This window comes from Anopheles arabiensis, chromosome 3 (genome assembly GCF_016920715.1).
Source record: "Anopheles arabiensis isolate DONGOLA chromosome 3, AaraD3, whole genome shotgun sequence".
Lineage (NCBI taxonomy): Eukaryota > Metazoa > Arthropoda > Insecta > Diptera > Culicidae > Anopheles > Anopheles arabiensis.
In genome coordinates, this window is record NC_053518.1 from 64,908,855 (window position 1) to 64,936,206 (window position 27,352).

Genomic DNA, 27,352 nt, shown 5'->3' on the forward strand with positions numbered 1-27,352 from the left:
CTTCATTGCAGTTTTAGTGTTAGGAACAAAACGCTTTTCCGTTCCACGTTTTCCGGCAACCTAGAATACTCTACGAATCGAGACGTAACAAACAATATGGTGCAAATGTCCCCATGAGCATTATGACGAGGAGATTTAATGTCACATGCAGAATTATTTGACTAAGAATTATTTGACTATCACCTAAGCGAGACAACATTTAGAAACAAATTAAGAAATTAATACTAAAATAGGCTCTCGTTGAACCTTGGTGGCGGACGGGTCATTTTTCAAAACAAAAAACATTACAAAATAAATGACATGGCCTTTCAACATCCGGTACAGCACAGCTGTCAACTGGTGGCCTACGATACAATCCAGCTTCAAATAGTTGTTGCAATATTTGCTTGACAGAAGCATGCTGAAAATGTTAATATTCTAACTTGAATGGTTAAACAAGCCATTCATATGCCTTATTGCACATTTGCATACCTTCAGGCGCTATTCTCGTAAAAGGAGAAGTTCTCTTCTCATTCGTCTAAAAAGGCCAGTTTTCTAGGTACAAAAATACAGACATTTGAACGCATACTTTGTAAATAATCCCTTTTAATAGGCAAGCACTAACGTCGCTCCACGCTTAATTGCAATCCTTTCCCCTTGGTTTCGTTCCGTGGAACGCAATCGTAACGTATCCTCCCCCATCGCGCTCGCTGACGGAATGCGTTTCTGCTCTAAGTAACTCGATGGAAAATTCTGAAGATGCCAAACGCGTTTGCAAAACTTTTACCGTAGCATAATTGCTTGCGCAGCGAGAGCTCCCAGTGTCGCTGTGCCCTAACCTAGCTGGGGCGTATGTGCGCTCGCCTGCTTGTATGTTCGCGTAATCGTTGAAAATCCCACGCTTCGTTCCCATTTTTTCGCGCTCGTGTGGCGCAAGAATTTTGAGGCAAGCTTTCTGCGCCGTGTAGGAGGATGGACTGGTGGAGAATTCATCATCATCGGCGGCAAGCCGAGCGACGCTTTTGCAACAACACCAGGGACGCCCGACCACCTGCCACCTCACATAAATGGGCGGAAATGAGTGAAAAGTAATCACATCCTTTGTATGGCGGGCGTGTATCAACCGTTGGATAATGTTCGCGATGTTCACTTCCTTTTTTCCGCTGCTGCTGCTGCTTTGAAATGTTTTATATTGCTTCCCGCTAGGCAGGCAAGACAAGCGAGTAGAGTACGGTGTGGCCACGACCACCCCAACATCCGGCAGCTCGCTGTGTGCATCGGGACGTTTTCTATGTCTTCCCGTTTTTGCTTGCTTCCGAGTGCGCGAGTCTCGCTCTCAACTCAACGGTAGAAATAATAACAAAAACTCCCTGAAACCCACACCCGTAGCCACCCACCGCGAAACGGGTGCGTACGCTCCGTGCCGAGGGAGGGTACCCGGGGTGCCCAATGAAAGGAATTTCATCGCGGAAGATATTTGCTTTGGTGAAAACGTAAATAAAAGATGGTTTTGAATAGCCGAGCGGGAGCAAACATTTGCTCAAACAAGCGACAGCGAGGCAGGGCCGAGCGGCACGGCTGGCTCAAGCCCTTCCCTTGTACGTATTTGTGTGAGTGTGTGTACAGGTGCAACCACGCAATGAAAAAAGTTAAGCCTATGCGAGGAAACCATCACACATACCTTCATTCCTGATGTTTTAGTTTCATTCCCATCGGGCCCTTGCTTGGTCGGTGTAGGGCGAACTAGGACAGCGGTGACAGTAGCAAACCAGTCAGCCCCTACCAAAACAAAAAAAAAAGCGCAACCACCAAAATGACGCATCGTCCCATCGCACAACCCGCCCGCGGTTTGTACCTTTTTCCCGCAACGACATGGAATGAAGGAAAAGTTTTCGGGCGCACGCGGACGACGACGTGGACACGTGGGAAAAGTTTCACCATTGCAGTTTTGTTAATTAAGCACTAACTCTTCGGCACGCTGTCTCAGCAAAGCAAACTCTCCCCAAAGTGATCTGTTTGATAATGCAAACTTCGTCATTGCTCGATGCAGGGAGGAGATGCCCATTTCACCGCTTACGGCCGGGAAGGAAAACTTGGACGATAATGCCTGTTGCAAGATAAATACTGCAACAAAGCGGTGGAAAAGTTTATCAATCGCAGCGCTCCCGAGTGGGTCGAAACAAACGATCAAAGTGGTGAGCAACAAGTGATTCCGGGATGTCCTTTCGAGTGAAACGTGACCGGGCATCCGGGCGGTTGCTATCAATAACAGTTGTAATTGTTTTTGTCGTTTTGGATTTAAGGTTTCGCTTTGGTTTTTACGTGTTTTGGTATTGTTTCAAATAAATTCTTAGGGTGTTGCACCAGGCTGTACATACCTGTTTGTATGCTTCAAAATGTAGGGGAACTGGGGGTAGTTTCGACACCTTAAGGTTTTCCCCTGATTGCAATACTTTTGCCAATGTACACTTACTAGTAGACATCGAAAAAGCTTTTTTGATGTATTATGTACCATCTTACGAGAAACTACGGTTCCTGGATTGATTTTGATAACATTTTGATAAAAATAAAAAACTGTCTTTTTCGATACCATGATGGGGTAAAATCGACACCTTGGGGGTGATTTCGACACATTGGTTTCAGCTTTTAAAATAACAAACTCTGATGGCCTGTAGTTTTCATTGCAGTTCAATAAAGTATTTCGTACCAATTTTATGAAAATTTAACACAAAACGTTTTTGAAATATGCGAAAGAAATGAAGTTACAAGCAAGAACAAAAATTTCATTACAAATAGCATCGGGCCAGACACCATATAGTAGAAGCTGCGGCGATAGCATCTGGTTTACGGAATGATTGGTTAAGATTCCTTTAAAATTTAACCTGGCAGCCATCTTCCAGTAATCTTCTTCTTTTTTTATAAAATCGAAAAGTGTTCAATTTTATTTTTCTCTTTTTATGTGATTTCAAACCAGCGACTATTTTTTTTTTCTTCAGTTGAGTAATTTTCATAAGCCTTAACCATATATAAAGAACATGTTTTTAGTCCGAGTTTGGCGAACGTTCTGTGATAGAATAATAGCTGAATTCCATAATTATAACTTCCTTGGTTTGTTGACATCTTGCGTGTTTGTTCAGCTTGATTATTATGTTTGTCGTACATCGTTAAGGGACATCTGTATAAAATACAGGTAATTTCAAATTACGGTATAAAAAAAGTTAACATGCTACAAATAAGCATTACACTACTACCAAGTGGGGTGTCGATTTTACCCCCATAGGTCGCACAAGTTTTAGTGACATTTTATATTATATAGTTTAATATAAAAATTACGCCCTATGATACAGAACTAATCAATAGCGTTTATAAAGCAATACTATTAACACGGGAACTATAATTTTGTTGAAATAACGCCACAATTCCACAAGTCCCAGAAGTAAAAACTTACATCGGCTGTCAATCAGAACCACCATGTATTTATGTTGTTGTTTTTTGACAATTGACAGGTTTCTGATCAGTGAAATGTGGCTTACATATTCGAAACAGTTGACTTAAATAATATGTACTAGTTTTTTTTCTTCAAAAAGTTCTATATATACAAAAACGGCAAGGTGTCGAACTTACTCGCAGTGTCGAACCAACCCTGACTTCCCCTATGATTTATGTTTAAGTAATAATCCATCAAATTGATTCAAAACATTTCAAAATAAGTCCTCGTAAAACTGAAATGATAAAAAGTCCATTCAATGAATTGCGTTGGAAGTAAAGTAAAACGTGTAATATAGTTCTTATCTATAGACAATCGATTATCATAAAAACATAGAAATTTTCCTCCAAAACCCTTCCCTTGACTAATACTCATAGACGTCAACTTGAATAAAGCTAAAGTAATGATTAACCTTTCAATGAACTTTGCCTCCCATCAGCCTGGGAGTGGCCGTTGTGTCACACTTTTCAGTATATTTTAAACAAATAGCTATTACTTTCATACCCTCTTCAAACCCATCTTGACAGTCTCAAACGCGTGTGCTAGAGAAGATTGCTGGACAAATTGGTTATCGATAGCCGCATCCATAATTAGCCACACCTCACTTGTGCACCACCACTCCGATCCGTCCGAACACTTTCACTCATTAACATTTAAATGTGGTGCCCAAAAGCCGATGTCAAAACGATCAAACCCTGGCCACCTTGTGACAGTGGAATGGCCACGGACGAGCACTAATTATGCAAAGGTGGCGCGGCGTGCGTCATTAGCGTCATGCTCGAATCGATCGAAGCGCATCAAACGCACAACAAATCACAACCCCACCCTCGCTCCCTATGAAGAAGCTCCAAGATTCATACCATTCAATTTCCCGTCAGCATCCACTCCATCTCCATTCGATCGGTTGCGCATCGTGACGCATAAATTAAACACGAGTGATCTTCGTCCAGTGTCAAGTGTGTTTGTGCGTGTCGAAAGGGATGGTTCTTCGAACGGTGGATGGTTTTTGGCAAAGCAACACGTAATTAGCATAATCGAATCATCTAAATGCATAAGCCGAACGGTGTGGGTGGTTCGGAAAACGAGCTGCTAAGCTGCTGATAGTAGTTGTCGGGGTGTGGGTGTGTGTAGTTCATCAAAATAACGGGCATCACCAATGCCATTCCCGGAAGCCATTTCGACGAGCCTGTTTTTGGCTTAATTGAATGAAACGAGCCGCTAATGGGGTTATTGTTTTTATTGTGTGTAGACTAATCTTTATCAATGTCGCACGATGCTTAGTTCTTCTTCTATTTCTTCTTCTTCTTTGGCACAACAACCGTTGTCGATCAAGGCTTGTCTGTACTATTAGTGAGTGGGCTTGGCTTTCAATGGCATATTGATTACCCATAGCAGGACTAAATGTCCTACGTATGGGGGAAAGTTCATTCGGGGTTTGAACCAATGACGGGCATGTTGTGACGTTACCTTTTGCTAATGGGAATGATAATATTATTTAGATAGCAACTACTTAGTGATTATTTAATAATTATAAATCCTTCTATTATTTTCACCAATAACTAGTAATTTTTTTTGTTAAAATTGCACAATAATATACTATTTATATAATCTTTTATAAAATCATCGCGGGTCGCATTATATGCTCTTGAATTTTGCAGCAAGAAAAGATGGTCTAAAATCTGGTTCGTAGCATGCTGCAAAGCACAAGGGTCGGTGTCAGCCGGAGTCGGAGTTGTCTGAAGTCGGAGTCGTTCGTAGATGGAGTCGGAGTCATTCGGAGACGTCCGAAATTGGCTAAAGTAGGTCTAAATCGAAATCAAACTTGAATAAGAATTGCCTGAAGTCGGCCAGTGCCGGACTGGCATTTTATTTCGTTTAATTTGTTTTTCGTCTGTTGCATTGCGCGTGAACTTCTGTCCATAAACCGCCCATCGCCGGCTCTGACACTGACTGACTCTGACCGATTCCAACTTCCATCGCCCATGGTCGATTCCGACTCTTGCTGACTTCGATCGATTCCGATTCCAGCCAATTCTGACTGCGGTTGATTCCGATTTCTTCTAATTCTAAATACGGTGCCTCTGACTCGGACTACGAACGACTCATGAAGAATCCGACTCCATCTTTGCACAACTCAAGTCGGCTGTGCACGATTCCAGATGACTCCTAATAATTTTGGTCGAACTTATCCGTATAATGCTGGTCGGAGTCGACTCCAGATTTTTGCCAACTTTCTTCTTCTTCTATTATAGTATTATACACACAATTTTGAAATCCGCCATTGTATTGACACAATTGTCCATTGTACTAATCAAAAATTGGGAAACACAAATGTTAATTACGTATGTAAAATATAACCTAGATGACGGGCACCAGCACGGGCACGGGACCATGGTTTGTCTAATTTAATTTGTAATATTTGCCAATCGTAACAACGAATCTTCCGAACATGGGAACATAATTTACTGTTTATAAGCAACGAGGATCTGACCGATCTTCTCACGCGACAAATGTATACTTAAAAAGCATGTATTTCCTGGTGAAAGTTGGAAAAAGTTTTGAAAAGGCTACCGGTCATTTCTATACACCATTCCAAGATATCTTGTACAAATTGTCCACCTTCGGTGTACCATCAATTCCATTAGGCACTGTATTTTGTAGACGATCCTGTCCAATCATTTTCGGATGCTGGCTTAGAACTATAGCACACAAAAAAAAACACAAACACAGCAAGTACTTTTTTTCTCCTATTTTTAATAAATACTTCAGTTTCTTATTATAACCGGCTTAATGGCATATAAAAATAGTCTAATAAAATACTATTTACAGTTAAGTAGATGTTCATTTTGCTTGCTTTTTGCATCGATTTAAACGGGTTGGGAAGAGGGAAAGGGGAATCATTATACCATGGCCTGCCTTACGGGTGGTTTCTTACAAGTGTTTTGCTTTAAGTAATTGAAATTGAAAGATTTAAAGAATAAACTAAAACACGCACACACAAACAAGTAGCTGTGTGAGTGGACACGTGAGCGGGAACAGATAAACAAAGGTCTACGCAGCTTTGTCAACCGTTCACCCCTCTCCGGTAAACGTGGAACACACTCATCTGCCCACGCGTTGGCCCATTTTAGGGGTCGCCTTATGCTCACGGAGTTTCCCATTTTCCCTTTTCCGAGTGCTACGAGTAAAAGTACACACGTGGCCGTGGCACACGATCCGTTTTTTAAGTAAGACTGTATAAGTGTGTGCTTTTCCTGGTTATTCGTTAGTGTTAATCTTAAGAAACGGGTTTGCTTCCGCCCTTTGCCCTTTGAAGGAGGAGCAGTGAAGCTGTGGGTGTAGAGTGTGGCCGTTTGTGCCTGTGTGTTGGTAGAGAGAAGTACAATTTACTTAATCGTGTTAGTATCTACGCCTATACGTCCGAACTTTCCAATTTGCGCTGGGTGTTGTGAGTGTTTGTGTTTATTTTTGCTATTGCTTTAGTGCTCGGAAAGAGGGGATTGGCTGGAGGGGAAATAAAAATAAAGGACAATTTGTATACGAATAAAAAAAACACATACATCCGAGTGTTTCTGTCGAGTGCCGAGATAAGCTTTGGGCTGGATCACAGGGTAAAGGTGATATGCGGATATGCCAACCCGTCAAAACAAAGCGGCTTTAGTGATCCAGGGAGCTTTTCCAGGGGGGGTGGAAGACGGTTTTCGGAGAAGGAGGAAGGAGGGGAGGGATATTAAAGAAAAGTAGATAACGCACACAAACACAAGGACCCACACGCGCACACACTTAGACGAAAATGAACTGAGCGTCGCTGGAGGGACACTTCTTCGGCTGGCCCACGGTCAGGCGCATCCACTTGCCCCGGCAGGCCGGCAGGGCCAGCGTGGTGAAGCGGGTGTTCCGTCCGGTCAGCCCGTCGCCCCGGCAGCGGTACTTGGGCGTGTCCGGCTCCTCGTCGTCCTGCACCGAGTTGCTCGCGAGCGTGTCGACCGTCTTGTCCTCGTGCAGCGCCTCCAGGTCGCAGCGCACGATCACCCGCTCGCCCTCGGCCAGCCCGCGGTACACGTTGTCCTTGTGGCATGCCTTGGTCGCCTTGATTACCTCGAACTCCACGCAGTACCTGGAAAAAATAACAGGGAAAGACGAGATTGTAGCGTTAGCTGACACCAACAGGATATTGAATTGGCCCATTTCTGGGCGCCGATATGATGGAGGCAATATCGGCTGAGGAAAAAAAATTGAATCATCCAAAGCACCCTCAGGCTCTGGTGTGTATGTGACGAGCAGATAAAGTTTCATCATCGATTTGCGTAGTAATCCACAAAACGGGAAGAGGGATAGAAGTTGGGAGCAAAATATTACACTCCATATCCTCGAATAACATCCGCCGCCTGCGGTCAATGAACGAAATGGGGCCCTTTGGTACGGTCTCGCAAGAACCTCGCATCTCGCATTTCAGTTCGCAGATTCCGCTTCTCCTCCTCCTAGTGCCTTGTAGCTGACGTCAGAGCTACACGCCGCACACAAAACGTGACCGCGAGTTGGACCGTACACGATACCATATACGGCAAACGGGGCACATTCCAGCCCTCGAGGGCTACGACCTCGACTAGTAAGGGCACCGAAACTGGGAACCTCATCGTCTCTAGCTTTGGTAACGGGGGTTTTACAACGCCGGTACGCACCTTTCGCATCGCAATGTAATCGGAGAAGCTCGGAGCCTTCGGAGCTTGATGTTGTTGACGGATCACGGTCAAACAGGGCGGACAATGGTTGTGCACGGTGCCGAATCTTCACTACCCGTTCTGGAAAACACAACGTTTTTGTGCATTCGTACCGTGAGGAAGCTATCCGGTTTCTTTGATGGTTCCGTGATGGAGAGTTTGATTTGATCCGAAGTGTGGATGGTTTGAACCATTTGATCCAACGGCATTCGTTCATTCCAGGGCCGATCGTTCGACATTCAAGTACTTGAAAGCTTTTCGAACCTAGGGAATATGGCATGTTAGGTGATGGTGTGCGCATGTAGCTTCGAGCAATGGGTTTAGATTTAGATGGGCTGTTTACAACTAGCAGTTAGTATTTCGCTCGACAAGTGAATGAATGAACTTGTGTGAATTGATCGGTTTATACTTCTTTTGGGAAATCCCATTGAAAGGGGTTTTCAAAAATGGTTTCAAAAACCTTTCACATGCTTGAAACCAACAACATTCGTAGCAAAAAACCGTCGTTGCAGTGCCAATCCTAAGTATTATAGAGTGTATTATAGAGAGTATTTCTATGATTTGGTGAGTCAAGCGTGAATATTCAAGAGTTTCGATTCTTTTCATGTCGTTATCTCTATTAAATTTTTATGAACCTTGAGGCAGTATGGCTTCAATTACTGCTGTTTTGATCATGAATCACTATGCATTGCGTATTCAATATTTGAATAATATTTGAATGATTTTTTTTATTTATATGCACACTTTGTGTCTATCTGGCTTTGATATTTCCATGAATTAATTATCATTCTGGATTGTACAGTTAAAGGAACCACTTGTTTCAATTTCATGATTTTAAATGAAACCAAACGTAGCACAAACCGGTAATTCTACCTTTTTGCTCAGAAATATGTAACTAATAGGCCTCTTATTTCAACAAACTATAAATTAATGACAGCATTTCACAAACATACCCACAAATCCAATGAGCAAATTATCCAAAATGATACTGAAACGAGTTGCTGAGTTCGATCCACCACCGCCACCTTCGCCACCATCATCCAGATGGCGCTATAATTCCCACACGCAGAGCTGCGTTGAGAAAAAAGTTACCCACGTTAACCATTCCCCACTACATTCAAACTATCGGTCTGGCCCAGACACATCTCATTGCTCGCAAATCGATTAGTTCCCGCAAGAGCATCGATTAGCGAATCGGTGCAGCACCATCTCGGGAGCGCTTTCGCTCCCGTGTGGCGACGCAAATCAAGCGAACACGGTTACGGTTACTGTGCATTCTACTATAAATCGATACGGACCGCGCACACACACACGTAGAGGTTGCATTTCCCGCAAGTTTCATTTCCAGCTGAGATTGGGAAAAGCGCGCGACTCGGTTTTTCACCTGCACAAGCCACCGGTTTTGCGATAATACTTACTCATTTCCTCGGTTGTGCTTGAATGCGTTCTTGTAGCGCAATCGTAGATTTCGCCGAATGTCGCTGGTATCGTTCTCGTGGCGGCTCTTGGACAGGGCGGCTGGCAGCAGCAGTGCCGTTTCTGCAAATTTGAAACACAGAGAGAACGAGAGTGAGTGAGTGAGAGGGAGTAATGGATGGGGAAAAACATCATCATCAGACGGTGGAAATCGATCGGGTTTGTAGGAAGATGAAAATTCACAGTGGGAAGCGAACGACTACTAGCCGTCGCTGGGCTGGGCAAAATCCAATCCGGACCATGTTCGGGGGCGTCATCACGTCATTGGCATTGGCGCACGTGGCAACCTGGGTACCGACCGACCACCAACACCCTTGTACCATTAGCAGCATTGCAATCAGGCTCCACTCAAGCAAAGTTTTTGATTATTTTAGCTGGCTGAAAGCTCGCCCCGGACCAACCCGAGGACGGCGAAAAGCAGTTTCCCAATCGTCACTCGGACGGTCGGTCTGCGCTGGTTGCCAGAATGCGCGCTTCTCGGTACAGTTCAGCCGGTGAAGTACAGTTCCGTTGCACCATTAAATCAGGCTTGCGGTAAACTGTTTTCGCCTATGAATGGGCCGAGAGGCATGTTTTGGTGTGTTCTGGTGGGTCTGGGATGAACCATGCCGGGCAAGTGTTGCACGACGGATTTTATGGCGCATTTCGGGTTCCGGTGAATGTTATGCCCGCAAGCATGGTGTAAGCAGTGTCCAGTCTGGGATAGAGCACCGTGAATCTACTCAAATATGGATTTGTGGTTCCGTGGTTGATGGCCACGGTGGTTACAGCAATGGACGATGAGTGTAGCGTAATGGAGCAATGTATGAGCTCCGAACATGAACTCCGGCATGTAGATGGGTAAGTTTATTGACGCTGATTCACTCACTAGCTCGTGATTTTTCAGGGACATTAAGAATAAAAGCATAACTGATTTTAATAATTTAAACTCCAAGCAACGTACCAAATATTCTGTTGATTTTCTTCCACTGTAATTGGAATTTCATTGGCTGCTTTGTAAATATACACGAACACGTTGGGCTTTGATCAATTCAATCCCTTTGGACAGCTGTTCAACAGGTTTATCGCACCAACACACCAATACGGTCTTTATGAAAGCTTACCAACCGTTTCAATCCCTTCTTGCACACGACCGACCGAACCGAACGGGCACGATCGCACAAGGGCAGCAGCAAAAAAACAGAGATTGGAATGTTATAATCGCTCAAAGCACTTCCATGCAGCCCAGCTGATCAAACAACTTTATTACACACCCAGCAACACGCTGTCCGGTTGCCCGCTTGGAAGCCTATTAAAATGTAAATCACTGTCTTATGTATCATCGCATGCAGAATCTGTTTTTTTTTTAAATATTATTAAGCGTTTTATTTTCGTGTGTCTCATCCACCCAAAAAAAAGAAGAGGAAACAAATTTTAATCACTGTCCTGTGGTCGATAAAACTCTGCTTCATGTTGTCGGTGGTGATGGGAAATATAATTTACTGCAAAGGGTTGTACACCCAGAACGGGTTAAACTTCGTCCCGAGGATCCATCACACAGGTAGCATAAATGTCCCAAGCACAAAACCAGAAAAGGGCTCTAAGCTAGATATCGTTCTACCAGCACCACCACCAGTAGGACAGAATCTCTCGTGTAACAAACGGTTTCGCGAGTCGTTTCGGAATCCCTTCGCCGGCAGAGCACCGTTTGGGAGGAGCAGCACAACTTTGACACCGACTGCGGCCATCAATCATTGTAAGCGGACCGAAAACGCTTTATGCGTGCAAAAAAACGCCATACATGGAATAACAAGCCCCACAAAAGCGCCCTAAGTTTGTCTGTAACCGTGCTTCTTCCCCGTCGAGCCGCACCGGCAGACGTACGAAACGAAACGAACGAGCGCCACTGACAGCTATTGATTGTCAGTGAGTGATAAAATGTTCAATTTCAAATTTGGCCAACAAGGGCCGTACGACTTGCCAGGGAGGTTTTTTTTTCCTCTCTCTCTCTACTCCCCGCTAGCTTTTTTCGTGCTTAAATTCCCAGGAATGCAGACAACATGCGGGATCAGACGATGTAAAAAGTCGAAAAAAGAACGGGCCAAACATACAGAACAATTTAAACGATGTGTAAGGACTGCCCCCCGCCTTTAAATGGGTTGAATGTTGAACAGAAGCGAGATACGCGTTCTGGGCGTAGCGCATGCCACAGACGACGAAGCTTGACAGTTACATGCGGCCGAGTAATTTCTAGTACGAATCGAAACACAGAACACAACACAGAACCTTTCACACACCGGAAGCAATAACCATTTCAAAAAAAAAAAATAACCCAAGCAATGAAGAGAATTCAAGGAAAGAGAGCGAAAAAACAAAGCGTCCAAAAATCATCAATCGACAGTAGCCAGTGCTGCCAGCCGTCTGTTTGTAGTGCGAAATTGAAACAGTGCGCCATAAGTCATGCAATCCGCACAGCAGCAAAGGACTTGCGTCGCTGCATCGGGGGGGTTATAAAGCCAAAGCGTCAAGTATGTTGCGCCCATCACAAAAAAAAGGAATTTCTGCATGCTGTTAGGGAATTCCAAAACGGGAAGCACATGGCACACAAACGGGGAAATGATACTGCGTTTTTGTTATTGCAAAATGCCGAAGTGCATACCAATAACAGTTGGGTGGGAAACATGCAGCAAACAGCTGCAATTGCGTTTGGACGTAGTTGTGTTCTGTGACAAAAAAAAAAAACAACCAAAAAGCATTACAAAAATAATAGCGAAACTCATTCCAATTTCTGTGAACCATACTGGACAGACCGCAAAGCCCGGGGCACCAGTTGTAAGTGGTTTGTGCCGAGTGTGTATGGTCTCGATGGCTCTCCACCACACATGGCGGCGTTTTTGTTGTTGTTTGGCTACGTTTCATCTACCGAAACTTACCTCGCAGTGCCTTCCGGTCGTGATGGTTGTGACATTTCAGGCCCTGGCAGCCCCGCTTCTGCACCAGCGAAGGGCAGTGTTTGCCACCGTTCTGCGGTTTCTGCTCGATGATGCGAGTGCGCGACATCATACCGTTGCCGCAGGCCGTGTCACATTCGCTCCATTGGCCCCATTCACTGACGATGCAGTCGATCACTGGAAATAAAGAGAGAAAGAGAGATCAGTAACATTGAATTGATAATGCAGCTGCACTGCTACGGGTACGAAAGGGTGCATATTTGAATTATGATTTCAAATGAGGGATGGCAACAGCGGCTGAACGGTTTGTCCGACACACACCACGGCACGCCGTGGTTTTGCAAATCGATCTCGAGGCCTGTTGCTTCTCATTTCCGTTGACCTTTTTGCCGGAACGCGGGCTTGTGTGTGAAGCAAATCGTTCATCAATGTATGCAGGGATCTGTTAGAATTTATTGATGCTTTGTGAGGTGGAAATTGAATGCCTAAGCGATCCTTTTGCATCTTGCATTTCTTGACGCTTCCAATCAAGCACGGAAAATAAAAGGCTTTGCTTATTTGTGCAGTTGAGAGCGTTTAAGAAGATAAATACATTATTGTCAATGTTATTACAGACATCCAAAGATACTAAAGCTTGATTACGGAGTAGATTTCCGAGAACCGATCAGATCCCTCCACGAGGCAACTCCAATAGCATTGCCCTATTGGCTTTATAGACTGAATGTCTTTTCATCGCAACTCCCGGTTCCAGCAAATCAATGTTTTCCATCAATCCACCAGACCTAATAAACCATCTCAATAGAACCACAGAGCGGCCGACAGTTCGCATAAAGCATAATATCACAAGCGCTGGAGATGGAATCGCTTCCGTTTCCAAGGAACAATCAATGCGGCGTACATTGAAGAACACAATCTTTCTCCTTTCCGGACACCGTTCGGCAGGGGAGTTCGTGTGGACAAATATTTTTCAATTTACATTCAATTTTATTAATCAACTTGTGTGAAGAGAGCTCGGCACACAGCGTGTGCACTTCCGTACAGAAACAGCAGCACACCACAAACAAGCCATAACAAACGTGGACCATTGGTTGATGGAACCAGCAGCAGGTTGGTAATAAGTTTTGATTTGTTCGGAAATCCCGCTTCCATCTTTGGCTTTGGTTGGAATGGTACCGGGGTTTACCATCACCACCACCACCACCATCTCCGCCAGGACCGGGACATTCGAGAGATCAATAAAAAGTCCGACTGTGCACGGCAGGACACTTACCCCCGTCTGCAGTTTTATGTAATGGCAGCAATGTTAGCCTATTATGGTGAGGACAGCAACATCGCGTCAAGGAGGACCTCACCGTGATGTCGTGAGGGTATGAAAGGCACACAAACCCGAGTAGCGCCAGCGGAACAACTTGCGCCCGGTAGTTTGTGCTGTGTGCGCCAGTGAAACCTAGAACTGGAGTGGTTCGGCATCTCAAGGAGCGCATCGGAAAGATGTGCCCTTGATCGGGTCTGTTGTTGTTTTTCTCCCCCAGAAGACGGAAACAACCCGCCAGCAATTTGCTATTGTTCTGCGGGTTTTATTATTTATGTAATGTTTTGTTTGTGTGCGCGTGTGCTAGTGGAATGAACCAGGCACCGGAACCCAGATAAGGCAGATCTTTCCAGGCCAATCGAACTGTCCTAAAAGGCAGCTCCGGGCCGGACCGGAAGCCACTTACGAAGCTTCATTCCGAACGCACTGCCGCAATGCTCTACAATGTCTTGCCCTGTCTGTGTGAGCTCAGACTTCTCAGACTTGATGATCTTGGAACGCTGGAACAAGAGCTGGGGCTGCTGGCTTGTTTGCCCTACCGTGCGCGTTGTACAAACAAATACCTCTTGCATCGTGTGACTCCCAACTTCCAGCACCGTCGTGAAGTTATTGTGCTATTTACGTACTTACAGACATTCGCTCTCGTGCTGCAGAAGTACATTTAGGGCTTGCTCCCCACGGTAATATGGTTGAGATCGTAAATTCCCATCTCGAGCGTGTCCACGGGCACGGACAAGAAGGGCACAAAACGGATTTCCAACCGAAGCACCTAACCTTCTTCGGCCGGTATAGGAGCTACTGCAGATGCAGATGCTGATTGTGATGAACAATAATCGACACTTAGTTCACCATTGGACGCTCCCCGTTGGTGCTTGTACCTCATGTATTTCACAAAAAGAGAAGCAGAAGCTAAATAAAGCAGCAACAGCGCACGACGGCAGTGGACACTGGAGCTAGTTGGTACCACACCTCGGACTGATGGCTAGCAATGACAGATATAAACTTTTATGACAGCTGCCCGGTGGTGATGTTGGTGCAAACCGGAGTCGGGGGGTTCTCGTAAGCGTTTTAGGCAAATCTGCATCGTTTGCTAGCAAGAGTCTGTTGTGCTTCGTGTGCTGAGGGTGTTACACACCCTCTCTTACTCCTATGCTCCAATCGGCTCTCCCCCACTTCTGATGTGTTGCGAAAGCAGACTGAGGAAGCTTTTACATTTTACAAGGCATGAAATATTATTACGCTCATCGTGGACCATAAGCTCAAGCGTACTACGAACCGGGCGGTACGCGCCCGAAGGGCTGAAGTCGCTTTATTATGATTAGCATGGCGTGCACAGGGAGCACCTCATCAACCCACACACACACATGCTCACACGGGCGAGTTCTACTGCGTGTTGCATGCAATCAGGTGATTGACCCGAAAGCGAAGATTGAATCCTGGCGCGTACTTTCCTACCGACGATACTCGAGCGTGTTAATACCGTGTGCTGATGGGCCGTTACCGTAAGATTACAGTTGATTTGGGTGGGGTTCTCCCCCTCCCAGTGGGGGTGCCTTGTTTCTGAGCTGTTTGTATACACGCGCACATACAATACAGTGAGGTCACGTTTTGGCACGCTCAGTCACGCCAACGCGAGTGACAGGATCATCTGCACAATTTGCGATTCAATTTCGATAGTGCTCGGGCGGGGAGCCTTCGGCGGCCTCATGATGATGATGCGCCTTCTGCTCATACCTGGACTGGAGAATGTTTTTAATCCTATCGATCGAGCTACTCGTAGACTGTGAACGTGTGTGTGTTTGAGCCTGGAGTTGGCATGATGCAGCACGATGTGTCCGGGTGCAGTGTGGATGGTGATAATTGCATGGTAAGCAGGGTGCGAGAAGCTTTTTGCACCAGAACCAGCCGATGCAGAGCAGTTCGATGTAATGAGGGCTTTGTAGGCGATGCCTTTCTGGGAATGAAAACCCTTCGAAAATGTGTTTCTATCAGGTTTATTAATTTCTAGAAAGGGTTTACGCTTGGAATGCACATTCGCACATTGCATCGAACGGGTGCTTAGAATTTTGCAATGAACATATGACATGAATATGAATATTTTGCTGGCATCTCGCACACTGACTGAGCTCGCATTGCATCGTTTCAGTTCCCCCACAGCGATTACAGAGAAAACGTTGTAAGAAGCTTTTTCTATACAAAACCTCCATTCCTTCAAGACATTATTCAGCACTTCGGGCGAGAAAGTTACCATCTGCTTATGGTCTAAGACTTTGATTGAAGTATACATTTTCAATGAACTCTTCCCTTGCAACCGTTCAACCGTAGGGAGAAAAACAAAACCACAGTAAAGCCGCCAAAATAAATCGCAGTTTTTTTTTTGTTCACCCCAAAAACACTTTCCAGACAGTTTTTGCCAGCCCCTTAGCCCGCTCCAAAACGCGCACACTCAACGACGCGATAAAATTGGCAATGGCAACCCGGGCCATCTGGGTTTGCTTTGATGCTGGGCCCGTTTTGATCAGTGGCCTCGTTCTGGCGGCGGTGATGATGATGGGACGAACGCGTTTCTGTATGTTATGCCGGGTGCGAGATGAAACGAACGGCTCAGCTTTAAGCTGCCTCCGGGAGCCAGATTGCGCCAAGGTTAGGGGAAGTGTTTTAGCTTTACCCGGGTGCGGTGCTGGTACTGTGTTGTGTGAGAAGCTTTAATGTTGTTCCTGTCGTTTTTTTTACTTGAGATGCGCTATTTTGTGTCGTTATGACACGGTGGTAGGATTGCCTACGTATCCTACGGTGGTAGGATTTGCTGTAAGCGCAGATAAATGTTTTAGAAAATTGTGGCTCGTGTTAGCTAAATCCTCATTTTTGAAGACATATTATTTGCACCAATTGTAGCTGATGTGGGAAATAACTTCGTCAAACTCCTCTATAATTTTTTTTATCCTCAAAACATGCATTGAAAGGAACTCTTTTAATATTTCACCTAACGGCTTGTTAATTTTTCCCTGTTTCTTAAAATTTGGCATCCAGAAGTTAACTATAAGCTAAATCATATCAAACTGTAACAAAAAAAAGCGGTTGCCCCTAAAACAACTTCTGTCACTGTAATAAAAATCGTTTGTGTTTCTGCGGTTTAAGCAGAACGAGCGAACCAGCTTTCCGTCCAGTGTCTGCTAAGCTTGTCTAACGATGTAATATTATTTCCACCTTATAATGTCATGGTAACGAGGAAAAACTACGGCGTGTGTGCCTTTAGTACGGTGGTCGCACTATAATCCCACCACCGCGCTATACCGCTTGAGCAGAAAGAAAAAATATTAAGCTGAATGTTGCATATGTAAAACCACACGGAACCAGGGCAACCAACGGGCAAAACACTGATCACATTCGTCGTGGTGGACGCTGCATTGCTGTCACATACCAAAAAAAATATATTACACTATTTTGCACTTCATTTGAAAAGGGTTACAGGGTTATAGCGTTTTTTGTTGTGTCCTTTTCTCATTCACTTTGTCGGTCTCTTGCTGTGGCAAATGTTTACACAGCACAGTTTTACACAGTACGACCGGAAGCAGAACCCTGCAGGGAGTTTCCCAGAGGGGCTAATTAAGGTAGCACTGAATAGAAAGCAGGGCGCCCAACGAAATGGCGTGATGTACGAGTGCGATGGGTACCACAGTGGCACTCGTACATTCATTTAAGTGCCTAAATTCTATTGGAAAAAATGAGAAGAAACCTAGTAAAATGGTTTGTTTGTAATGGAGCTAGCTTTCACTTAAAATTAGATGACGATAGCGCATTTTCGCGGAAAACTCTCTGGTCGCTTTTTGCTCGAACAGGACATGCTCTAATTTACAGCAGAAGCTGTTCGAGGAATTACGTATCTTAGCAGTGCGAGTGAGCGTCTGTCTTATTTCTATGAAAATCCTTAAAAAATGCTGAACGATTTAAAAAAGCTAAACACTTTGGGAGAGGTTTGGAGCAAATGTAGGAACGGGGCAAGCGTGTCTTACAGGTAGGGGAAAAGTTGTACTTGTACTGTAGCTTTCAGAGAAAGCTTTTACTAAATTGAAGGCACTTTTCTCAAGACCGGGTAGAAAAATGCTTTTCGTTGAATCGAAAGGGTATTAAATATGGCTTTCTATAATGATTTGAAAAACAATTTTCAAATTGAACAAAAATTAAAAATCCCAATCTGAAAAGTTTTGACAGGAGGCTTATGTAAGGGCTTCTAATATATTGAACGCCCAGGCAAACACAGGCTCGGGCTCGTTCTTTTGGAAGCGATTGTGTTAAAAAGTTTTCACCACAAGCAGTGCCAACGAATCATCCAGTGGTGCTTCCCGGTACCCCGGATAGCTCGTTAGAGTCAAGAGGTTTATCAAACTTCTGCGGCTTAGAAGGCGTAGTGTCGGGGGCCGCACTAGAGCTTGTAAGACGCGCCTGCACACATTCATACATAATTCAACGTGCAGCGGAGGTGAAGATGAGCCTGTCCGTAAGCCCGCTGGCTCATTCTTCGCATGCCGTGGAGGCGCATCGCCTACGAGCGAGAAACAACAAACGTACCCACCCTTAACCCCTCCCCGACAAAGAAAAGCCTGCGTAGGCTTCACCGGCAGACGAATGCAGCCAATAGTCGCATATTAAGCAATCTCCGCCAACTTACACGAATTGCAAATGAGCACAAGCGCGCACCATGGGCTCCCATTTTTGTGTGGCTTACTTTTGTGCCCAGCGGAGGTGCGGGTGTGCGCAAGAAGTGTTTTTTGTTTTAGTTAGTCTCATCCGGAGGAAGTAGTAGGAGGCTTCTGGCTACAAATCAGCCAGAGTGTGTTAGGGCTTTTCCTTTTGTCGAAGAAAAAACCACTCCCAAATGTAGATTGAGGAGCACGAGAAAAAAAAACACCAAACAATTTCACAGAAACAGAACGCGCCACACAATTCGCGCTCTGCACTACCGAAAATTATGTTTTGGGTAATTTGCTTCCCTCCGCAGCTTTGAGGCGCATCGAACGTTAGAAGATGCGACGACGGCAGACGATCGACACTGACAAGAAATTACCATTCGTGGCGAGTAGCGAACAGCAGCAGCAGCAGCAGCAGCAGCTGCAGACGTAAATTATTTACAGCGCTGCCAGAACAAAGTGTAATTTAGATGTTAAATATGCTATTTCCTTTTGCCCTTTTCCCTGTCCCCCGGAATCCCCATTCCCCAGCAGCCAGAAAAGGTTAAGCTGCTCAACACAAGCAGGAACTTTTACCGCTTCCCAACTTGGCTGCTCCGGACACGGCCAGATGGAGCACGTTTCTTTAGACAAGGATGGAGCAGCCTTTGGTACGATGGTGCCAATACTCGATGAACTTTTACACCATCGCAAGCACCCGTTTTCCTCATTCCCTTTCCCTACATCAAACGGGTGAGAAAAACAATCTTCATTATCTTGGAGTTAAACTGTTTGCCTAACAAATTTTCCCCACCGCCCGGAACGGGGAAGGCAGGAAGTTCTGTTATTTGTTTCCTGTCTGTCTGGTTGACCCGAGCACAAGCGGAAGCAACAGCGGAGCCGTTGGCGGTTGAATTAGTGCAATATTGAATTTATTATTATTCTTGTCATGCCAGCCTCCTTCCAACAGGCTGCCAAAGCTGGCGGCACGTCAAACGCTATGCGCATTGTGTATAACTTGCATGCGGTCACGAGGAGGGCTGTGTGCGTCGGTTGCACTCCCAGACAATCGCTCTCATCATCAAATCATCAAATGCTCGTTTTAGAATGTTCTTCCAGTCATTATCAGGCCTCCCCTCCCACCCCCATCAACCTTTTAACTTTCAAAGAAAAGCGGAGAAGAGTTGGATTCGTTAAGCATTTCGTGCACGTATCTCGGTTGCATCTTGGGGGCTCTGCATTTCTCTAACGCCCGCTCTTGCTTGCGACTGACTGACCGCTGAAGAACGCTGATCCCCGATTGCCCGTTGGAGCGAGTGCTTTGGTAGATGAATTATGGAAAATTTGCATTTTCTTTCCGTCGGCCGAAGCGTGGGAAAGGAGTAACGAAAGTTAGAAGGCATGTCGTCAAGCAATGTTGAATAGGGATTGATCATACCAGAGAAATGTCTGGAGCTCCTGTTGCGTTAAATATGCAGCACCGAAAATGCATTATGCATTAAGAAAGGTTGCTTCAAAACTCTTTTCCACATAGAAAAAAAAATGGAATTCGTAATGGGAATTGTTCCAATGATTTGAACAGAAACCTTTGCAGAAGCACAAGTGATTCTGAAAGTGATGAGTTTTCATTTCAATTCTGCTACACTAACACTACCTTATTTACAGAATAATTAAAAAAGTTCTGTTACTCCCTGCTCGCCCCCTCCGGAAGGAAGCTCAAAACATCAACTTTCGGGACTTTTGCATCTTTTGGTGCTCTGCTACCCCGAGCAAAACGAAACAAGCGTACAACATCATCTGTCGCAATGGTAGAAATTTCCATATCCTTCACGGAAGAAAACCCCACACCTTATCCCTTTTTTCCAACAGGTGAACCTGTCCGGACCGTCCAGAGCCGGCAAACATTTGTAATGAAAAATGAAATAAATATAAACAGAAAAATATTCCACCATCACCACCACCACCGTTACAAAGGTTGTTTCTGTTTTTCTTTCGTCAAAAACTAAATAAAACCATCACCCTCCCCGGGAAAAAACAGTCCTCGCAGTGAAAGTTTCAGTTTCCGTCAGTTCACCCCAAAATGGGCAGCGATGGCAATACGAAGACGAACGGCGACGAAGCACTTCAACACAGAAAAAGAGTGAGTTGGTGTGCTTTTGTTTCACAACGCACCTTTCTCTACACTTCCCTTTTCCTGCCACCTATCCGTGTGCTGCCAAACTGGCCATTAGCATTTTCATTTATATTCGAGGTTTTTCATATAGTTATATTTTTTACTTCCCCGTACCCATTTTTCGACAGTCGGTCGGTTCAATCTCGGTGTATAAAAGTTTACTATAGTGACGCGGAAACGAAACGGGATGCAACGGTCGGAGTCTGGATGGATTTTTCCATGAATTTCATTTCCCTCTCTCCCCAGCATTCACCCCGGAATGGTCCTTCGGATGACAACGATGGGCACGACGACGACGACGGCTGACGTTACCGAGTTGATGGTTGAACGGTAACGATCTCCGTAAACCTCCGTAAACCAACCATTCGCCTCGAACTGGCCCAACCCTCGCGCCAAATCGCTTCTTCCACCGATCGACACAAAAAAGGAAGTTAGTTAGGACCGGAAATGGTTATTTTACGGTGCGGTTTGTTTGCATTTTTTATTTTATATTATTATGAGTAGAAGTTTTCTTCTTTCCGTGGTGGTGTTGGGCGAAGTGGGCAAATTTTGCAGCCCGAGCCGAGGTTCAGTGTGTTTTGGGCGTTGTTAGTTTTTGTATTCTTATTTAAGGTACGTGGCGGGTGGGTGGAGGGAGTTAAAAATATCAACATATTCATAAACTATGACACCGAGGTACGGTTGGCGTTCCTGGCTGGTTTGAAGCAAAATTTCCGTCGAAACTTTCCAGCCCTCCAATCATCATCGACGCCCCTGTATGTATGTGGGTGTATGTGTGTGACAGTGTGTTTGAGATGCTCATTCATTTTTGCCTCACTTTGAAAGGCAAATATGTTTGACGAAATTGCATCCCGATGCAAATCTCGTTGCATGTCGGCAGGCCGGGAAATTGCCGTCCGGCGCACACGCTTTTGAAAAGGTGGTTTTGGTGGTGAAAATTTCCATAAATAATGTGGGATAATGTTGGAGGCACGGTGGGACGAGCACGCTAACGTCGTGATGCGTGCTCCATTCACACACAAACACGCCCCAGTGGAGCGGCTTTTCATGAGCAAAGGGACGAATGAAAGGCGAATATTCGCCCGTTGCAACGGATTATTTTCGGTGCCGCATAGATGCACGGTGGAGGTAGATGAGAAAAGAGTGGAAAAAAACGCCTCTAAATTTGGTGCTGTTGCAATAGACAACCCGGCTAAACGTATAGCAGAGCCACGCGAACCACGACCCGCGCGGCCAGGCAATCAATCGACGCGCCGTTGTGCGACTGGCTGCAAACGGGCTCGAAATAGCAACCAAAAAAACGCGGGAAGGGGATTTACTAAAAATAATCTAAAGAGCCGGCCCAACCAACCGGTCCACCCGGGTGAGTGCTTGATTTATGATCTTTCCGTTGCGGTAGCGTTCCGCGCCGTGATTCATAGCACAGCATAACGATTAATTATGCAATCATTGCGTAGTGCGGATTGGGTATGAAAAAACAAGCAACCGACGCGGGAGGCTGGATGCAAAGGTTGGCAACATTGTAAATTGCAACAGCAGACCAATGGCAACACAAAAAAAAAATCTCCCATTACGCCACTCATCCAAGCGCGGCAAGGATCGATCAAGGAAGAAAAATGTTTTGCAACGCGCCCTAATCCTTTTTTGTGGGTGTATGTGTGTGCGTGTGCTTGCCACTGCTAGCAATCCCACTTTCCAATTACTTTCTTCAACCAACCATAGAGCTAAAAGGGTAAAGGGCCAAAGGGCTCCGAGAATTAATGGATCGGATCGAAGGCAGCAGTGGCAACAACAACGGAACAAAAAAATCGCGAATCAATGACCAATAAATGGATGGTTTGTTGCTGGATGGAAATGGACTTTCCACGCCGTTTTGGGACCCGACCGGTGGTGGTTTATCATTTTGGCACAAATCTGTTTCGTCGCTAATGCGCCAGCTACCTCAATCGACCGGAATGGACACTGGCATTAGGCGGAAAAGTGGAGCACAGTAGCAAACAGTGCAGTGGATGGTGGTTTTGTTCAGGTAATGTGCAATCGTTGATTAATTGTAAAGCTGCAGTGATGGATGGACGAGCATTTACGCTTGGACAGGTTGTTAATCTATTCGATTAATCACTATCCGGAGGGGAATAATGTTTTTGTTTTGCAGGTTGTAGTTAATTAATTTTGGCGTTTATCGTCAAACACTGCTGATTGACTAGAATTCAGAGCGTTTTTAAGAAAATATAGAAATATAATATAGAAAATAAATATAGAAATATAGAAAATAGTAAAAATATTAGTTTAAATAGTACTTTTGACGTATGTGTAGATATTATTGTTTTAAAGTTTTGTCTTCAAATAAGCATAATATAACTGTTGTTACGTCTAGTAATAATCTGTTTATTTGAGTAGCGTTTTCGATATTCTTAGAACTGGCGCTCTCGTAGTATAAGTTTTCGCCAAACAGTTTTAAAATTGGTCTGTTTTCTTTCGCTTATCTTTTGCTACTACTTTCTTCTTTATAATTTTCTAGATGGCGCCTATTCTTCATCAGCTGGTCTTGACCCCGCTTGACCCTGTTTTGCGACTGCTGCCGAGCTTTCTAATTGGCCCTATTTTTGGATCAGCTAGTTGTTTCGCACATGGGGATATTGTTTCGTCCATTTCTCCTTTTCTAACGCTATCTGCTGTATCTATTCGATGTTAAACCCATCGAAAACTGTTGTTTTGATAATCATTTTGACAATCTCCAGCTAACCTGCGTTAAGATTATATCGTACCAACAATAACAAAAAAAAAAATCAATTCTAAAGGCCGGAGTATATTGACCGACCTTAAGGGCTTTAGTGTGCCCTTTAGTAGTGTTATTTAAAATCAGTTTTAAGTTTGCATCGAAAATTTGAATGACAGAAAAACATACATTTACCTCAATGTTAGGCCAAAAAGATGTTTTCATCAAAATGATTGCCAAAACAATTCAGAATATGATTAATATTTCAGCTTCTAAATGTTGAAATATGAAAGAATTCTCCTTCTTGCTTCTTTAGAGTAATTACAAAATATCTACAAATCTATCATGACAAATTTCCCCACAATGGGTAAATTTACCCCAAACAAGATACTTGGTTAAAGAAACATAGTCATTTAAAGCAATACTTTGACAATGACTAGTTGTATCTATGTTGTATCTCTATTTTCTATTGTGTCTAGAAAGTGTACCAATTTGTCCAGTTTTAATCAATGCAATGTGAAGCAATCGATTGGTTTTGTGGTTAGTGTCGTTAGTTCTTACAAGGCAGGCTTACGTTCAATTCTCGAAATTCAGATAAATTCTCAGCAAGCATGTAAACTATGCAGAACATTTTATAATCTATTCATCTATTTAGTATGAATAATTATATATCAAGTATTCAACGCTAGAATGAATAAGAATAAGGTAAAGAACAATTAAATTAAGAACAATTTGCTTATTCTACCAATTTATAAACTATTAAAAAACAATTGAGTAAAATATATTGTTCTCTATCAAGCTAGAAGTTCATAACGGGACGCTATAGTAATGTTTTGCAGTACCGATGATAATCAGCAAAAGAATACTCAATAGTGGAATTCTCCCTTAAAACTATCGCCCTACTTTTTCACATTTATTACCAACTATATAATCATTTCAAATTTCTGGCAACGCTCACCAAGCTCTCCGTCCCATCTGCACACAGAACTCTGCACTTTGGTCTGCACTTACTATAGCCACAAGAAACTCTTACAAATTACCAAATCACATTAAACACTTCAATCCGTTTAAATTGTGTCTCTCTCGCTTTCTCCCTCTCGCGCACACATCACCATACCCGAGCCAAATGGGAAAATGCTGACCGCGTGAACAGCAGCAGCAGCAGCAGCCGGGAGAGTCGTGTCTTCCCGCATGTTGCAATATAATCTCCGCAGGGTTTGAAAAAGTACTCTCCAACCACCCCGTGTCTCCCCATCGCATCGACCTCCTTCACTTACCTCCACAGTGCGATTTGAAGTCGTCGCAGCAGTCGCCCAGCTTGAGGCAGGCGTGATCACAGTAGCACGGCTTATCGTTCAGGTCCTCGATGATCGCGTTCAGCGGTGCCTTCTGCACCACGCACGACGAATCGCGCCCGTTGCAGCAGAGGGTGGCCTCCCGGCAGGAACCACCGTACGCGCCCCCGATCAGGGCACTCAGCGGCACCAGCAACACCGCAAACAGCACGTACTGCTGTACGCCCATCGTGTGGTGGTGGTGATGTGTGATGGTTTCGATTACTTCTGGACACACACACACGCACGGCGATCCCGCGGAGGATGCGTCGCTTCTTCGTCGGCTGTTTGCTGTCTGCTCGCGCTCGCTCAGTAGCACATCCGAAGCGAACAGGCTCGCGCTCGCGCTTCACTCCGCGCTCTGATGCAATTTCCGTGCTTTTCACGCTGCACTGCAACCCGTCCGTCGGCGAACGCACGTACCACCCGGCCCGTTGCCCCAAGCAAGCGGGACTAGCTTTCCCGGCAAACGCGTTACAACAAAATCGCCACCGGAACGAGTGTGTACACCCTGCGGAAAGAAATAGAGAAGAAACGAAAAATGGAACGACATCAGTAACGCTCGTCTTCAACCAGCGGGATCGGGGACGGAATGCTGCAAAAAGATAATAAATTGCTTTCGATTTCAGCCATTCGCGAGGTTTATAATTGCACACGCAGAGGGAGAAACAAAATTGGAAGCATGGAATGGCCCGGTCCTGTGCATTAAATCAAGCGTAATTGGGTGGTGGAGCAGCAAACCGCGCGCGAGATGAAAAGGATTAAGTTACTTCTGTCTTTTCTGTTCGCTTGTTATGGAGCGTTTGCTTCGTCTTATTTTTTGCTCATTCGGTGGTTTTTGGCAAACGTTTTAAAGACACCGGCCGGGTTGAGAAGGATGTCAAAACACAATCTTACCGACTGCCGCCCTAAATTTTCGTGAAAGGATCGAATTTTGGTGCGGAGAACATTTTTCAGTTTGACTTTTGGACTGCTTGCGGATTGAAAATGAATGCCAAACAGACTGAGGGAATGTTTTAAAGGCATTTTCTCTGAAGGGAAGAGTAAAGGCAGAACGAGCCCCAGATCGTGTCGGGAAGTAAACGAGCTGGGATATAAATTATTATGAATTTTCAGTGCACTTTGTGTACGAGCGCATAAATAAACGGAGATGGCTGATGAATGGAAGCTATTTATGACATTATTTAATTTTTTGAAAATTAATAGTGAACGTGCTGGATTACTTTAAAATTGAATTTTAATTTAATTTATATGACCAAAACCATAAAATATACATCAAAGAATGTGCCTTTGCCCTGTTCATTCGCGCAATTATCATTACGAATAATTTGCCTCATCATCAGCGAGCTTAAACGATATACTGACTGACGTACCTGGTACCTGCTTTGCAGCACCGGTAACGCTCATTCACAAAACCAGTAGCTGCAAGCAATAATTTTAAGCTTGTTAACCGTTCCCCTCCACCGCCTCTTAACGAGCTCAATTTGCCACCGGATGAAAACCTGGTACACCCTCCTCCGAAAAAATCCTTCCACACTGACGAGCTCTCGTGAGAAGCGTAAAGCATGAGATGTCTTGATCCTACGAACGAACGATTGAATTATGAATGGCTTGCAAAACCTCTTGCCCCGATCTCTTGTGCTGCTATCTATGTATGTGGTTGTGTATAGTATTCATAACGCTCCAAAGCACCACCCCAAAAACCCCTGGTGCAGGTGTTGAAACGCCCTAAATGCCGAACAAAACCGCCACTAATCCAGCAGAACGAACTTCACGACTCGAAGACGGTGTTACGGTCGTTCCTAAGAAAAGTCTATCTAATCTACCGCTTAGGGGGCGGTTCGAGCGACGAAACCAGAGGTCACTGGAACACTTGCGAGCGGCTACAGCAGCCTTAACAAGCGTCAGCAGAAGATAGAGTAGCCCATTAACGAGTTGGCTGTCGGTGGAACACGACACCGTACCGTACGCACACACAATCGCGCTAATGCTTCCCAAAATCTGCACAAACGAATTACTTCTGCCAGGGAGTCGCTCTATCTACGCTTCACCATCTGCTGGAGCTAATTTATACGCCGGGACCAACCGGGTTTGCCTCAATTTTTCTCCCGCCAGAAGGAGGTCGAGGGTGGGGCCGAAAAAGGGAGAGCAGCAGCACATCCGTGTGTCATGTGTCGGTGGAATGTGGTGAACAGGCGGACCTAAATAATGAAGGTAGAAAGTCATCCGACCGACAAGCGCCCGCCAAAGATAACTAACTTTAATTTGGCCCATTCGTCTGGGAGAGACCAAGCTGGTGCGTGGGCCACACCGTAGAGAGATTTGTCCCTGTCCAGCCTGTCCCAGCCCCAAAGCAGAGCGCGGTCTTATCTTGCCGTGACAGTTTCGATAGCTTCAATACAGGAACCAAGGTACGGCAGCCCAGCGAGCAACAGCAGCAGCAGCAACCAGCGTCCAGCGTCATCTAGGTCTAATGGGTCTTGGGGTGTAGGAAATCTGACCAGCTGTCAAGATTGGGCTAATCGGTATTCTGTTCAGCAGTCCCTCTCCCTCTTCC

General features: G+C 44.9%; 1 protein-coding gene across 3 annotated transcripts in view; it reads right to left on the reverse strand.

The window, feature by feature from the left end:
* Window positions 1–6,200: 6,200 nt before the first annotated feature.
* The window catches only part of LOC120902751 (somatomedin-B and thrombospondin type-1 domain-containing protein), a 33,067-nt gene continuing 11,915 nt past the window's right edge, over window positions 6,201–27,352 (reverse strand). For all 3 annotated transcript variants that reach the window (XM_040311743.1, XM_040311745.1, XM_040311746.1), the window contains exons 3-6: window positions 24,739–25,306; window positions 12,576–12,770; window positions 9,606–9,726; window positions 6,201–7,583 (exon numbers count right to left, since the gene is read on the reverse strand). In XM_040311743.1, coding sequence (XP_040167677.1) covers window positions 7,250–7,583; window positions 9,606–9,726; window positions 12,576–12,770; window positions 24,739–24,985 — 897 coding nt within the window. In that variant the 5' untranslated portion in view covers window positions 24,986–25,306 and the 3' untranslated portion in view covers window positions 6,201–7,249. The remainder of the gene's footprint in view (window positions 7,584–9,605; window positions 9,727–12,575; window positions 12,771–24,738; window positions 25,307–27,352) is intronic.